General features: G+C 41.2%; 1 protein-coding gene and 1 long non-coding RNA gene across 6 annotated transcripts in view; one reads left to right on the top strand and one right to left on the bottom strand.

The window, feature by feature from the left end:
• Positions 1 to 16165, top strand: part of LOC136848047 (uncharacterized) — a 96635-nt gene that overhangs the window by 55072 nt on the left and 25398 nt on the right. Inside the window, exon 3 of one of the 2 annotated variants that reach the window (XR_010855917.1) lies at positions 588 to 698. This is a non-coding gene — a long non-coding RNA (uncharacterized lncRNA). Of the gene's footprint in view, positions 1 to 587; positions 707 to 16165 lie in introns of both variants that reach the window. The other variant, XR_010855916.1, reaches the window with a different exon arrangement.
• The window catches only part of LOC136848045 (uncharacterized), a 601887-nt gene continuing 586240 nt past the window's right edge, over positions 519 to 16165 (bottom strand). For all 4 annotated transcript variants that reach the window (XM_067120117.1, XM_067120118.1, XM_067120119.1 and 1 more), the window contains one exon: positions 519 to 6039. In XM_067120117.1, coding sequence (XP_066976218.1) covers positions 5812 to 6039 — 228 coding nt within the window. In that variant the 3' untranslated portion in view covers positions 519 to 5811. The remainder of the gene's footprint in view (positions 6040 to 16165) is intronic.

The following is a 16165-nucleotide window of genomic DNA, read 5'->3' as shown; positions in this document are numbered from 1 at the left end:
ATCTCTAACTAAACTGTGGAGTGAGGAAAAGGACATTCTTTAAAAGTTACCAATAGCAAAGAACTGCAAACAGTAATAATTAATATGAAGTAGTGTGTACGTAATTTGTAAAGGAAGCACTTCTAGTGCAAAAGCCACAACCAGTTGTTTCTGCTAAGCTGTCTCTTGTATGATCTTGAGTATTATGATACACTAAATATGTATTTAATGTAAAAATAGTATATTTCTCAAGATGCTTCTTGGGTTGTAATAGAAACTGAGCATCATTCATGATGGTGACTGACTGAATGCTAGATCAAAATAGAATTTAACCATGTTTAATGCACTTGAATTTTGTCTTTCTCATTCACAAGTTACTTCATTTTTTTGTATATTGTTGTGGTTGGCTAATATACTTTTTACTGATTTTGATCAATGTAAAGCTACTGATCTTAGAGTAACTTATATATATTTGTTTTTAAATGCCCTATTAGTTCTCAAGTACTATAAAAATGAGTTGGAGGAAAATAAAACCCATGTTTAGCAAAACGATAGGATTTACTTTTTAAAATTTCAACATGCCATCAGTGGGACATTTTACAACACAGGTCACAATTCTCTGCGAGAAAATCAGTTTGGCTGGAAAATGCAAAGTTCATATTAAGGGAAGAAGGAAGGGTGAGGACAAGATGACGATGATAACCAACCACAGAGAAAAGGTGAGGAGGTTTGTAATCCAATGCACTGTTCTGTTTTTTCTCTTTTACATAGAATTTTCAAATTTTTTCTTTTACATTTTTTCTAATTTTTTTCTCTTTTACATATAATTTTCTAATTCTTTTTTAGTATACTGTACTTGTTGTGATCTGTTTTATAAGATTTTTTTCAATAACTTGAAAAATTATCAGATTGACAATAGCAACACGTATGATTAAAATAGTATAAGAACACTTCTTGATTTATGAAAAATATCCAAGAGTAAGTCATCAGGTGAAACAAAGACTACCTCACTGACTATTTAATAGCATACACTGATCACACTGAATACAACACACACTAAAAATAGCCACAGATCATTATGCTAAACTATAAGCTCTGGCGCTAGGAGTATGAGAATAATGTACTACTGTTCTGAAGGTCTTTCACACTGTAAAATGTGGAAAATCATATGTACACAAACACAAATACTCTAATACAGTTTCTGAAACCATAACCAGTGATTTGTAAGTTTTTTCTTATATATTTCAAAATGCACTGGAGAAACAATGATGGCCTAACACCAGACCTGATATGTTTACCATATTAACCTTATAGCACTAAAATTACAGGACAACCATACCTAATCCCACAAATGGTTGAATACTTTTGTTTGCAGCTAAACAACATAAGCGTGTATTCAAAGCTGTGATTTGTTCTTCCCTAATGTAAGGCATGCCACCACAGTGACCATAACCATAAGCCAAAGCAAGCTAATGGAAGAAGTAAAATAAAATACAAGAAAGCCAAAAATCAAGTGATGATATGTAACAAGGCAAGAAGGTAAAAGTTATATAGCTTTCTTGATAGAATGCGTATGCATTTTGTTCATTGGCTCATGTAGCTTGTTTTGATCCATTGTTATTCCTTATGTTGACTGCCTAATACTCTTGTAAACAGGTGTGAAATGTTATTTCTCTTTCTATCATAAAAAGGTTTACCTATTTCATCAAGAACCTCCACATCTCATCTCTAGTTGATGGCTTCTTACAGTTCATGAAAATTATAGATTACCACAAAATACATTTTGACTCCACTTTCAAACAAAACTTGTCATTGTAGCACAAAATCCTGTTCACATATCTTGAAAAAATATAAGTAAAAAAATGCACAATGTCTTTAGTCAAAAAGGAAGGCTTTCAATAGTTTTTAACAAAATCACCTAGAAACTGCAAATCTTTGCTCTACAACAAATACACAGACATTAGCGAGGTGGATTGTTAAAAAATTCTTTTAGTACAGGTTAAGTGTAACATTAATTTAAAAAATCATGCAATCATCCAATTAAGGGGACAAAGTTTATTGGTCACAAATAACATAATTTTGGAAGGATATCTCCACGGAGGTCATAGCAAGATAGTTGTCATATTCTGGGATGAATACACCATGGTATATATATATATATTCATATAGGTTTAAGAGATGAAAAGTTACTGGGGAATGAGAGAGAGAGAGAGAGAGAGAGAGAGAGAGAGAGAGAGAGAGAGAGAGAGAGAGAGAGAGAGAGAGAGAGAGAGAGAGAGAGAGATAGAGAGGGAAGGAGAGAGAGAGAGAGAGAGAGAAGCTAAGATCAGGGTGCACATCCTGGTGTGTCCTGGTGTGTCAGGAAGCCTTCTGTGCTAGGAACAGTTAGTAAGTAAGTCTACCTGGATTTACTGTCAGGTGTCATAGGAATTTTCTAACACTTTAAAACATCAGATGATTAGAGAGATTGTAAATCTGCAGACACTAAAGTGCAATTATTTTTATGATATTTACAAGCTGATGCATGGGGCAACACAAGAAAAAATTGTAAATCAGCCTTGATACAGTATTTGAAATATAACATTGAAATTCAGTACAAACCAAAAATGTCTTGTTTTATCTAAATACAGTAGTATACTAAATTTTAGTCAGTACAGATACAGTACTACAATACACATTTACTTACTGTAATGACATGGAGCAACTGCTCTTCAGTGTCTGAATATTCACATTTCTTTCATGAGGTGAACCTTGTTCATTTTATGAAGTGAAACTGGTCTTGAGTAGTAGTGTACATAGCTTTATATTAGACAACAATTCAACTTGTACATTGTTATGTACAATAACAATACTATATAATATATACAATCTTTAACCTGCATTATTTAATTTTGTGCCATTTTATCAACACTTGCACTTGTTAATAAACATAAAAAGAAGGCAAAGGTTTTAAAATGCTGTTATGCCTTCTAAAAAGAAAAATGCCCTCTAATTTTATGTACACTGTACAGTCAGTATGTGCATGTGGATTGATATAAATTCTCTTTTTTATATTACAATTTCCATCAACATAACTGTGAACTATTTATTATTATTAGTGTTGCCACACAAGTGTAGCATATCACATGACATCAGACTACTTTTTCTAGTGAGAAGTAAAGATAATGTACATCCCTTAAAAGGCCAATTAAATTAGAATAAGGACAATAAAGAAATATTGTTACTCTTATTGTTGACAGAATTACGTTGATTTGGCCAACATAGTTTGGTCGTTTTTGGTTGCTCAGCAGTCAGTCAGATACTAACATTATAAAATATTTGTCAAAATTTCTCCCAGATTAGAGTTTATACTTAGTGAATTCCATACTAACAGTAAGTGTTGACTTTTAATAATCAGTGACTGACATTTGAATTTTTTTTTTCCTACAAAAGTACCACTTAACGCATAAACACTTACCAATTGTGACACTTGCCAATTTTGTTTTCATATTTTTTAACCATAATTTTAATTTGGGAACAGTTTATTAAAACAGTCGCAATGCAGGAAACCATAACAATAATAGTTAAATATAGTATTAGCAGGACTTACTCTTCTCCCAAGCCACTTTTATAGAATTCTTACAACTAGTGTTAGGTGAAGAATTATTGGACAATAACAAAAATTAACTTTCTGCAGCACGAACAAATTAATTACAAATTAGAATGGACCATGTTTCAGTGTATGGTACCCATTAAATTTTGTATATTTTGTGAAACACCTAGGAATTTTCTCTTATCAAAGCCAGTTCTTTATTGTAAAACCCTCTTTTTGGAGTACTTGCTGTTTACTTTACTTTTTTTTTTTACAAGCTGAAGAACTTTGGAAAATCTTAAACTTATATGGACTTGTTATTGAAGTGGGTAACTACTAAAAATATTTCCCTTTCCCCATTGTTACATATGACTGTTAGACAAATCAATCATGTAAACAGCTACAACTTTTTATGATGCATAATGAGAAATTAAACATCATAAAAGTAATTTTTCCAGCTTATACTATTCAGACATAAAAAATTCAAAACTTTACTTTGTGATATTTTGGTCATGAACTGTTTTAAGATAGGGTAAAGATCACAGTTCAAGGAAAGTGGCCTTTTATAATATACAAAGATTATTCTAAGAGAGATGCTGATAGTACAGCATCAGGGGAAAACTGTTGAAGAATACACTACAATAAAAACTTTCCCAGATTTGAGAGAGAAAATAGCTTATTTCTGTATGGATTCAAGATAAATCTTTAGAAATTCAGACATCTGTTTGAATCTTAGTTGATTGGACATCCTTAATAAAGGGGGGGGGGCAATGAATATAAAAGTTAAAATACAGAAAAAAACTCTAGCTATGTTTAGTAGACAAAGACATGATCATGCAATGTACTGTACAAATGAGAAAGTTTTGTTCCCTAGACCTTAAAAATTAGGGAACTCATTACTATAAAAAATTTGTTTAACTGCTCTCTATTTAAAATGTGAAACTGAGCTTGGTACTACAGTTTTTAAGTTTTAAATATATAAAATAAGATTCACTTCAAGTTGTCATCCTTGCAAGACAATACATGTACCTAAGAAGAAGAAAAGGTGACAAAAAGTGCTTGGGAAAGAATAGATCCTGTACCAGAAACAAAAACTCCATCTTACACCAAAAATGACTAAGACATCATAAAAATTCATAACAAATATTCACTTGCAATGTCAAATATCAACATTAGCATGTGAAAATTAGAAATAAAAAAAATAGCCTAAGAGAGGTCCTGAGGCTCAAGTTACCAAGGATGTGGCGAGTCCAAAAGTTCTCAAATAACAAAAAATACCTGGAGGAGGCCTAATCATCATTCTTCCTGTGCAGCATTCTGTATTATTTTATAGTACAGCACATCTTTTCGTACAGCACAAAGAAAAGTTATGATCAAAACTCCCATTTTTCACCAGTTTGTTTCTGATCAACATGACAGTAATGATGACCAACTTGGGAGGAAAGTACACAACCTTTAAGCTTCTTTCTATATATTTTTTATTTTACTTTTAAGTTTGTGATAATAAAAATATATAAAATTCAAATCAGAAAAATCTTCCCATCATAGCTATAAACGTCAACTTTCATTAAGGCAACCGTGATTTTCACTTGAACGCAGCTGAAAAAGAGTTGTGTGGTTCCCCTGTAAGCTGGTGACTGGTGGTTCAAGATTAGTAAGGGGAGTGGGAGGGGGAATTACCAACAACAATAAGACCCACCACGGACAAGAACCTTTAAGAGGTCAGAAGACAATGACTCCTCTGACTCTCCCAGGCTTGGGGAATGGTATAGTTAAGGCAGTGAGCATGCCACCAACACTCCTCCCGCATCTAGCACTCCTTTCTGCCAGCCTTTCCTATCAGCAATTCTGCAGATTTGGGCTTTAGAAATAAAAGCCTGTTCATAAGATTAAAAATTAAATCTTACAAAATGTTTTGATAATGTCAAGCAAGACACTACCCTTGTGCCAGCTGCGCACCTGTATAAAGGTAATGATATATGTATATATATATACTGTAGATATATTTTCTTTTGGCGGGATTATATGTTTTGGATCACAGGAATGGGCATCGCAGGGACGCAGCCTGTGAGTTATCACGGTGCAATACAAAAAATGGTATATAAAGGTTGGGTTCATGGAAGCTACTGGCCATGTGAACCACACGCACCACCCACTTTTGGGCAATAGGGCTCTGCACGCATTGTACGCATGCACAACTTAGTAACAAAATGCTACCTAGGCAATTCTAGTTAAATTGCAAAATTAGGCAGCCATATGTATCACGATGCCAGCAATGAATGTTGTGTCGAGATAAGGGCCACGAGCGCTAGTACAATCACTAAAATTAGAGGTGGACAGTGAGCTATACCTGCCCCAGCAGTCAGAGGTGGCATATGTACTTGCATTTCAGCTAAGATAAGCACTGAGAGTGCCATATCTTCACGCACCTCCTTCTCATGTGTGTTGATCATCTTGCTGACTTCTGCAACAGAATCTTCACACTCCTCCTGTAATACATCAGATATTATTAAATCAATATTACCCTCATCATAACCTTATGGGTTATCTGAAAGAATCTGGTTATTGTAATGAGATATTTCGGTATATTTAATAAAGATTTTAGTGATATTTATTCTTATACTAAGCATATATTTTGAAAATAAAATTTGAAAATAAAAATTTAAAATATACTCACTTTTTGTTGGTCCTACCTAATGTCATTCTTCATTTTTTACATTCGTATTTTAATGCTGAATTTTAATAGTACTGTATGTCATCATTCACCTATTCATTATCAATCACATCACTAATTTATATATTTCACCTTCATTATGGCGCTGAATAATCCTGATGGGTTCTGGTGCTTGGTCTTCAAGACCTAAATTTCATAATCACTCAATCAATCACCACAGAGAAACTTTTGTGAGAAAACAATAATATTCGGAATGTGGATCTCTAACTGTATTATCATAGTTTTGTCTGTAAAAAATGTTAAAAGTAATCACATTTTTTTTTACTTAAATTTACTATAAAAATGTTTATCAAATATGGTATCCTGATTAAGTTAGTCAGCTTCCTGGAGGAAAGAAACTAGGTCCAAATCTCAATCCAGATATTAATTACCTGATTTGCATTTTGTGTTAATTTTTTTTAGTGCAATCATTATTTGTTCTCTAAAGTGTTACCCCTTATAAAGGCATCAGACGCCTCTTCATTTCTGCATTAATCACACCATGTATATTACCCGTTATTATTTCATATTATGTATCTCTCCATATGCATTATTGTCTGGCCTTTCCACCGATGTATGTAACTACTTTATACGTGTATTGTAATGCAAATTATTCTCATTTATATGTCATCTAACAAACTCAAATTCTTGTCCAAATGCGTGACATGGGAATCCACAGGTTGGTCACTTCCTTTCTGTCCACATTCCTCAATGTATACCTGGTTTCCGAGAAATAAATCCGTCATACTCAGACCGGTCTTCTTGAGCCTCACAACTGGTGACCCGAGGAGTGACGGGTAACCATGCAGTTTTGGCCCCACCATTAATGGACTAAATACGGCCGCATTTACCTTCAGGGAGCCTGTAACGGACTCAAAATGGTGACACAGTGTAGGCCTCTGAAAGCTCCATCCTTGGAGAACCCCATGCCATTAACGGACTAATAATGGCATCCCCGCAAGGGTATGTTTTGGCCCTCGCCATCCATGACTCACGTCGACCACTCGAATTCTAACACCATTAGCGGACTAAATGCGGCGTGTACTCGGGTTTTGGTGTGTGAAAGTAAAGATGGTGGAGTCTGAATTACAATTGCAATCTGAAAACACGCAAATCGTCTGCGTGCCCCTTTCACCTGCAAAGCCAGATGTGGTAAAACCCCCCCATTTTCGCACCAGAACACAGCATCTTGGTTTCTGCGTGCAGATGCTCACTTCTGCATGGCGAGCATCACAAACGAGAAGGGCAGCCACAAGTAACAGCAGTGGCTGCAAAATACAATGACTCGCAACCAGCAGGTTTCTTCATCAGAGACGATATATCAAAGCGGCACCTGCTGGTTGACACGGGCGCAATGCAGTCGGTGTTCCCGTCGTCGGAGGAGGACGATGCCCAGACAGCTGACTCCACGACCTCCCTGGTACCGCAAACAGAACCCCCATCCTCTGCTATGGAACAATGACCCGCACAATCTCCATCTTGGGCTGCAGGTATCACTGGCCTTTCGTCATCGCAGAGGTCAAGTTCCCCCTCCTGGGACACCACGGACTTCTGGTTGACGTCGGCAGGCAACACCTCCTCAACACCGGAACCTGCCACTCCCGACCACTCTCCACCGGACCGGGGATGCCCGCCGTCTGCTTCACAGCCTTGAACAATTACACCACCCTCCTCCAGGAGTGCCCGGAGGTCTTTAAACCAGAGCTCCGCCAATTGCCAGGGGCCGGTGCCAAGCACGGCCTCTACCACAACATCACTACAACAGACCCCCCAACTCATGCCAAGTTCCGACGCATGCCCCACCAAAAACTACAAGACGCCAAACAGGCCTTCGCCGAAATGGAACAGATGGGCGTCTGTACCAAAGCATCGAGCCCTTGGGCGTCTCCCCTGCATATGGTAAAGAAGTCGGATGGTTCCTGGAGGCCCTGCGGAGACTACCGTCGCCTGAACTTAGTCACCATGCCAGACCACACCAACTGCCGAACATGCAAGACCTAACAAGCACCCTTCACGGGGCCAAGGGCTTCATGAAGATGGACTTGCTAAAACCATACTTTCAGGTTCCTGTGCATCCTGACGATGTTCCGAAGACAGCCATCATCACGCCGTTCGGGATGTACACCTTCTCCTACTCCACCTTTGGCCTCAGGAACTCGGGGGCCACATTCCAGCGCCTGATGGACACCATCCTGGGGAACCTGCCCTTCTGCGTCTCTTAGGTAGACGACATCCTTATCTTCTCCAGGTCCCCAGAGGAATACCTTCGCTATGTCCGTGCCGTCCTGAAGTGCCTGCAGGAGAATGGATTAGTTGTCAGGTTCAACAAATGCACATTCGGGGTGGAAAAACAGACTTCCTTGGACACGAGATCTCCCCAGCAGGAGTACGCCCCACAGCCTCCAAGGTGAATGCAATAAAAAAGTTCCTGACTCCACAGACAATCAAGGCCCTTCAAAAGTTCCTCAGCATGGTAAACTACTATCGCCGATTCATCCCAGGTATCGCCTGCATCATGTATCCCTTGACCGGAGCCCTGAAGGGCAAGCCAAAAACACTGACGTGGGGCACCCAGCAACAGCAGGCATTCGCAGAGACAACGACAGTCCTTGCGAGTGCCACCACCTTAACGCATCATAACCCCACCGCTTCCCTGAGACTCACTACAGACGCCAGCAAGCAACATCGCCTGCAGAGCAGTGCTCGAGCAAGTAGTCGACGGTGCCCCCCGGCCTCTAGCCTTCTTCAGTCGCAAGTCGTCGCTGGCAGAGACCCACTACAGCGCCTTCGACAGAGAGCTGCTCACAATCTACCAGGCTGTGCAGCACTTCAAATACCTACTGGATGGCACTCCATTCATCATCCTCACAGAACACAAGCCCCTGGTGCATGCATTTACGAAGGTAGGCGACGCGTGGTCGGCGAGGCAGCAGCGGACTTGGCTGTCATCTCCGAGTTTGGTTGCACCATCACCTATGTCCCTGGCAGGAAAAATCCAGTAGCTGACACCCTGTCAAGGGTGGAAATCAATTCCCTGCACCTCGGCATACACTACAAAGACCTGGCAAGGGAGCAAGCAGCAGACCCGGAAACACCAGCCTGCAGGACGGCACTGATGGCACTCAAGTGGGAGGACGTGCCCTTGGGCAATTCGGGTGCAACGCTTCTCTGTGACACTAGCACCGGCAGTCCCCGCCTCCTGGTCCCCGCCTCGAGGAGGAAGCCTCTCCCATCCATCAGGGCATACAACAGCGCGCCTGATGGCAGAAAAGTTTGTGTGGCATGGCATCAGGAAGGACGCCTGCCAGTGGGCAAGGAGCTGTATCCTGTGCCAAACCAGCAAGGTCACAAAGCACACAGAATCAGGCATTGGTGATTTCCCCCAACCTCGTCGGCGCTTCGGCCACATCCACATAGACGTCGTCGAGCCTCTACAGCAGTCTAGGGGTGCCAGGTACCTCCTTACGATCATAGACCGCTCCACTCGCTGGCCAGAGGCGACACCTATGGAGGTGGCGTCAACAGCATCCTGTGCAGAAGCCCTCTTCTCCAGTTGGATCAGCCACTTTGGGGTGCCAGACAACATTACTACGGACAGGGGCTCAGGATTCCTGTCAGAACTCTGGGTCTCCCTGGCATGCCTGATGTGTACGACACTTCACAGCACGACGGCTTACAACCCCGCAGCAAACGGCATGGTAGAGAGGGCACGCCGCCCACCGAAGACAGCTCTAATGGCATGATGCACCGATGAAAACTGGAGGGCCCAACTCCCGCCGTCAGTTGACGGCACAGACACCCCCCTCCTGAGGTTGAGGGAACTAGCACAGAAATTCGCGCCCTGCCATAAGACCTTCACGGACAGAACCAACACCTACAGCCTGGCCGGCCTGGATTCCTACACCTACGTCTTTGTCAGGATAGATGCCTGTCGACCGCCCTTGACCAGGCCCTATAGGGGCCCTTACCGAGTCATCGACAGGACCCCCAAGGCTTATCTCATTGACGTCCATGGCCGGGAGGATTGGGTTTCCATCGACAGGCAGAAACCAGCATTCCTTTTGGACAGCGAAACCTGGAAGGAGGCAGGCAGACGTCCCAGGGTCCCCCCCTCAAAATGCGCCCGCAGACATACCCGCTGCCCCACCAAGGAGGGGCCCCACCAGGAGAGGGCCATGCGGCAGATTCAGAGTTGACGCTGCGGCAGATTCCACAATTGAAGCTCCCCAGCGCCTCCGTGATTAATGTTCATGTCATCCAATAATTATCTCTGTAATCACTGTCTTTGGGGGGGGGGGAGTACTTGTAAAGACGTCAAACCCCTCTTCATTTCTGCATTAATCACGCCATGTACTGTACATTACCCGTTATTATTTCATATTTTTCATGTTTCTTTCCAAACGCATTATTGTCTGGCCTTTCCGCTGATGTATGTAACTACTTTGTACATGTATTGTAATGCAAATTATTCTCATTTATGCAAATTCTTGTCTAAATGTGTGACATGAGAATCCGCAGGTTGGTCACTTCCTTTCCATCCGCATTCCTCAATGTATACCTGGTTTCCGAGAAATAAATCTGTCATACCCAGACCTGTCTTCTTGAACCTCACACCCGTAGATGCACCAACTAATATCAAGAATTGTCTCACAGCTGGTCTGCATGGGTATACTGCCAATGTTTAACACATTGGAGATACATGGACTTGAGGCAGGAAGGCTCTTTATTTTGACTACAGTGACTATTCCAAATACAGTTTTACCTTGACATATGAGTTTAATTCGTTCCGTGACCGAGCTCGTAGCTCAATTTGCTTGTAAATCAAATAAAATTTCCCCATTACAATGAATGAAAATACTATTAATCCATTCCAGGCCCCAAAAAACACACCAATTTTTGTTGTTTTTCTATGATTTCACGCTTCACATCTAAGGTAATTGGCCTTTTCTCTTCTCAGCACTGGTAAAAACTAAGAAATGTTCCAAACTACAGGGGCAAAGCAAGAAAACAAAGTGATAAATGCTACGATATGCTGCTGAGATACTCGGACAGCAACGTAACCATGTGAACTGAACGAGACTGCTGGGCTAGGCATCTTGGTGCTGGCAATGGCAGACGCATTGGGAGATGGCATCTCCCAGGCTCACAGCTCAAGTATCAGCTCGCTTCTTTAAGCAAAAAATCGCTCGTGCCCCAGCTCTTATCTCGGAAAACTCGTGTTTGTTCACTCGTAAGTCAAAGTTTGACTGGATTACAAGTTGTAACAGCGGCACGTACTGACCAGGCCATGCGATTACTCTTTCAGTCTTTAGAAGGTAAACATTGTGTGTGACTCACACTTTTCATTGTAAAGTGCTTTACTGCCGTGATGTTGCACCTTTCTGCAGAACAAAATTTTCTATTAATTTCCCCTGTATTGTATCAAAATAAAAATTACGTTTGCCTATGGCATTCTCCAAATGCAGATTACCATTATCTCTTGGCTCCTTTCTGCATTTCAATATACGGGAAGTGATCTTACAAAAATGATTACCCAGCTCTTATTAATTTTTATCTTGATTTTTCATGTAAGATAACTTTCAATCTATCATGCAAATCTGCTTTTCATCAATTAAACTATCACATGAGGGGTCATGTTACCAGTTTTCAACATTATGCACTCTCATTTAAGCTGATCTCTATGATACTTTTATTAAGAAACAGAATTAACAGAATTATATCTGTTTGTTTATATTCTCCTTTTTCTTAGCAGGATAAGAAAATTTTTTCCTGTTTTTGTAAATATATTAAATAAATCTTCAGTACTCAATAATTTTATAAAAGGGTTAACAATCAAGAGGGATAAATTATATACTGTAAAATTCTTTCCAGTACTTGTTATTACCTATTCACATATTGATCAGCCATGTAGACATAACAAAAACTTCTCTGAGACACACTTTTAGACTAACTGAATCATAAGAATAATAATTTTACTTTGTCCCCTTTTCTTTATAGGATACAGATTTCTTTCATGTATGTAGTTATAACTGAAAAGTGTAGTACCCATAATTATATTTTTTTTACAGTGTCACTAACTGACCTTGTCTCTTAACTAGTCATCACGGCCATGTACTTGTCAGTCCATTGCATCCTGATTTGTGTTCCACTTATCCAATAGATAAATATTCCTCACGTCATCCTACAATTTCTCACTGCTTTTTGTTTTTCCCTCACTACAGGGCTGCTAATATGGAAGGCCCAAAAGTAGCTTGCTCCATTGTGAACTGTGTAATATTGCCCTTGCAAGCTTCAAGATTAATTTGGGTAGTCACCTGACATCCCAAGCATGCAACAAGCTCTTGGAAGTGACCCTAAATGATGCAAAGGCTCGGTTTAAACTAGCCTTCAAGGGTTTAGTAGGAGTGTGGGACGGAAGAGAGTACATCTTATGGTAGAATTCCAGCATTGTGCGTGTTTCCTCCCTACCCCAAGCAGATTCCATGCTGTAGCAAACATGCCAAGACATCAGAATCCATGATCTTTCTGATGGAGATTGTGTCTTTAATTGGGACAGATGCCCCAAACAATGGGGAAGGAGTGGACTAAGCTGCTGAGTTCTTACTGAACCCAAAGGCAATATGACAATAGCTCCAACAGGAACCCCTCCCCTGACAGCACTAGTCTCCTCATAGCAGCAGCCCTAGCTCACCCATCAGGTTGAGGATGGGTTGGAGTTTAACATGGCCTCCCATATTGGGGAAGGAGTGGACCTGCCTGAACCCAAAAGGCCTAGAGCACTACTCATTTTAACATGGCCTCCCCCCTCCTTTTTTTTGTTGTATTTGGAGGAGCTTCTGGAAGGGAATTCAAGTTCTTTCCTGTACCAATATGACAATGAAGATGACTCCAACAGGGAACCCCCTCCCCCTGACATTCCTGTTCCTCTTATGGTTCCTAGTCCTACACCCAAGTCTCCTCACTGCCTGGTAGCAGCTATCTGGTTGCCCTAGCCCAACCCATCAAGGTTGAGATTCTGGTGCATGTCTGGTTGGAGTTTAGGAAGGAAACTGGATATCTTACAGTGCATGAAGTTAGTCCTTGATAATGAGTGTTACTACTTTCTAGTCACTATTGAAGATTCCCATCAGGATTCAGGGGCAGTCTCATATTGATTTTTATTTTTCAAAGGCCATTTGCATGGAGCTTGCAAACAAAAAAGTTCAAGATCAAGAAGAAATTGAGCTAAAAGTCTCTTAGAATCAGATTTTGACCCAATGAGGGATGACCCCTTCTGTGGTACCTACTTCTTGTAACACTGACCAGTTTGGACTACCTAACCCCTGAAGCTGAGAGGATCGGGAGGATTGAGACACCAATACCTGTCCCTAATGCCAATACTGACAAACTTGGTGTACTGCCTCAATGTGCATCCTATCAACAGATGGCAAATACCATCAACGAAAGGAAGACAATGACTGAGGTGGAACATTGGAATTCTGGGACAGAGCTGCCTTTCTCAGTATGGAAGATGGAATGAAAAATAAAATTTAGGCCAAGGCCAAGCACTGGAACCTATGAGGTTATTGACTGCTGAGAAGGGAATTGAGTAAAAAGGTTTGAAAGGTGTAACTATGAAACAATTGTTAGGAGAGGGGCCTTTCTCTGCATGAAATGTTGCTTGGTCCCTGCAGTAGGAATATACACTCACAAAGCAGATGGCCATCCTCCCCACTGGCATGGTAGCCAAAGCCACTGAAGTCACCTTTTTCCTTTTTAATGAAAATTTCAACACCTCAGCAATCCTGGAAAACGTAAACTACTCTGGGTGATCCCAGCGTTCTCCCCTTTTTATTTAAAAAAAAAAAGTTACTTACTTGAAGGCAGAATTTCAGAACTTTGCAGTTACAGGGAGATGTGAGTCCAATGGCAAAAATAAAGCCACTCCTATCAGCCATCACAGCGCCTGACAATGCCACAAAGAAATGGGCATCACGTCCTTCCTTTTGAATGAAAAGTGCTCCTGCTGGATGTGGCTACCCGATTATTTGGTGGCCCTATGGGTAACACTTCTCAGATAATACAGCCACTTCTGAATTCCATGCAAGGCTCCACCTCCCCTCTATCCTAACCTCTACCACTATTTAGAAGTGACTACAAGGGAGCTCCCAAAGTCCTTTAGGATTGCCTTGGTTGCAGTTGCCAAGTCACTTATGTGGACCCTACAGGAAGCAATTCATGGACTGGCATCTCAGGGCCTGAAGAATAGCAACAGCAGGTTCCAGCAGATTGCTCCTCAAAGTCACCTACTGTTAAATTCCTCTCCCTTCTGTCATGATCTCTTTGAAGACTCTTGTATTGCAACTCATAAGACAACCCAGTCAATAGAATTTTACTGTCCCTATTCTGCTGGATAAATTGGAACCTGGGAAATAATGTTCCCATGAGTTCAACCTTCAAACCCCCCTCCCTCCCCAATCTTAAGAGGCATGCAGCCGTACACTCTAGTTGTCCCTAAGGGATCCCTCCAACAACAGATGGGGGCAACAACAAGAACAGCAACTACAATAACAGCAGCATCCTTTTCGTGGTGGATGGAGAGGCACCTAACAAGGGAAAGGAAAGGCAACTCCTGAAGTCACAGGAAGAGGTAGAGCTCAATAGGTCTTGTAGGTTGGAATTCATATTCTGCAACACCATAGGCAATGAAGCCTTCCCCCAGGAGTGGTAATGGTGCCATTCTCCCCTCCCTCCATCTCCTCAAGGGGTTTTTCCAACAATCAGACACTCCTTGGAGAATATACTCAAAAGGTTATTCTAAAGGGAGACACAAAGAAAGACCTTTCGTTTGTCACTGGGGACGTATCTTTCAAGAGGAAGTTCAACCGGTGGCCAACCCAGATGACTGGCTAGTCTGAGAGATCACTAGAGGAATGCTTAAGTAACCTGTGAGTGGTAAGTACTGTAATAGTCTCTAATCAGGTGGTTTCCCAACTCACACCCAACAGACATTTTTATGTGGGTGGGATTTCATGGGTGTACACTTTGTGGATGGTGGTCTGGAGAGATCCAGCCCATGGTGTCTCCAGGACAGTTGGAATGGATCCGGGGCCTGTTAATGTTAAGAGTCTGTGGTGGTCCTAATCCTCAAACTTTAAAATTAAGGGCAAGATCAGAGTCTGGCTTTCTCATGCCTGCTAAAGCTTCATGATCATCTATGCTGTGAAAAGGTGGCTGGTAGATACTCCTGCCATAGATCTGGAAGGTTTCTTCTGCCAAACAGATTGATCTGACTTGCCCCACTATGCAGGCATACACACAGATGCTTCCTTGACAGGTTGGGGAGGTCATTGGGAAGATCATCAGGTAGCAGAAGATGTCATTTATTCTAAGGGCTGATGGCCATCTTCCTGTCTCAGAAAACTGAAGCTTCCAAATAAGACCTACATTTTGTTAGAATAAAATGCAGAATTTAGGCCAAAGGCTAAATGCTGGGCCCTATGAGGTCAGTCAGTACTCAAAGGGAAATTGACAGCAAGAAGGTTTGAAAGGTGTAACAGGAGGAAAACCTTGTAGTTGTACTATTAAACAGTTGTTAGAGAGTGGAAAGTTACATGGAAGAAAGAGAATATGAACAGAAGCACAGTAAAAGGAATGAAAGAGTTTGCAGCTGCAGGCTGAAGGGCTGCTGCGAAGAGCCTTAAGTAATGCCTACAGTGCACCATGTGAGGTGCCCTGATGGCGCTACCCCCCTACAGGGCCCACATTTTGTTGGTTCTAGACAACATGGTAGATATGAGTATCAAGAGGCTTGTGAGCTCCTCTCAGTACATTCATGTGGTCATCTTATGGATGGCTTAAGCACTTGTCAGCAATCCACCTTACAGGGTCACTCAGTTTGACAGCAGATTCATTGTCAAGTC

Source organism: Macrobrachium rosenbergii, chromosome 18 (assembly GCF_040412425.1).
Source record: "Macrobrachium rosenbergii isolate ZJJX-2024 chromosome 18, ASM4041242v1, whole genome shotgun sequence".
Lineage (NCBI taxonomy): Eukaryota > Metazoa > Arthropoda > Malacostraca > Decapoda > Palaemonidae > Macrobrachium > Macrobrachium rosenbergii.
The sequence above is the reverse complement of the archived record's forward strand: the minus strand, read 5'-3'. Positions and strand labels throughout refer to the sequence as shown.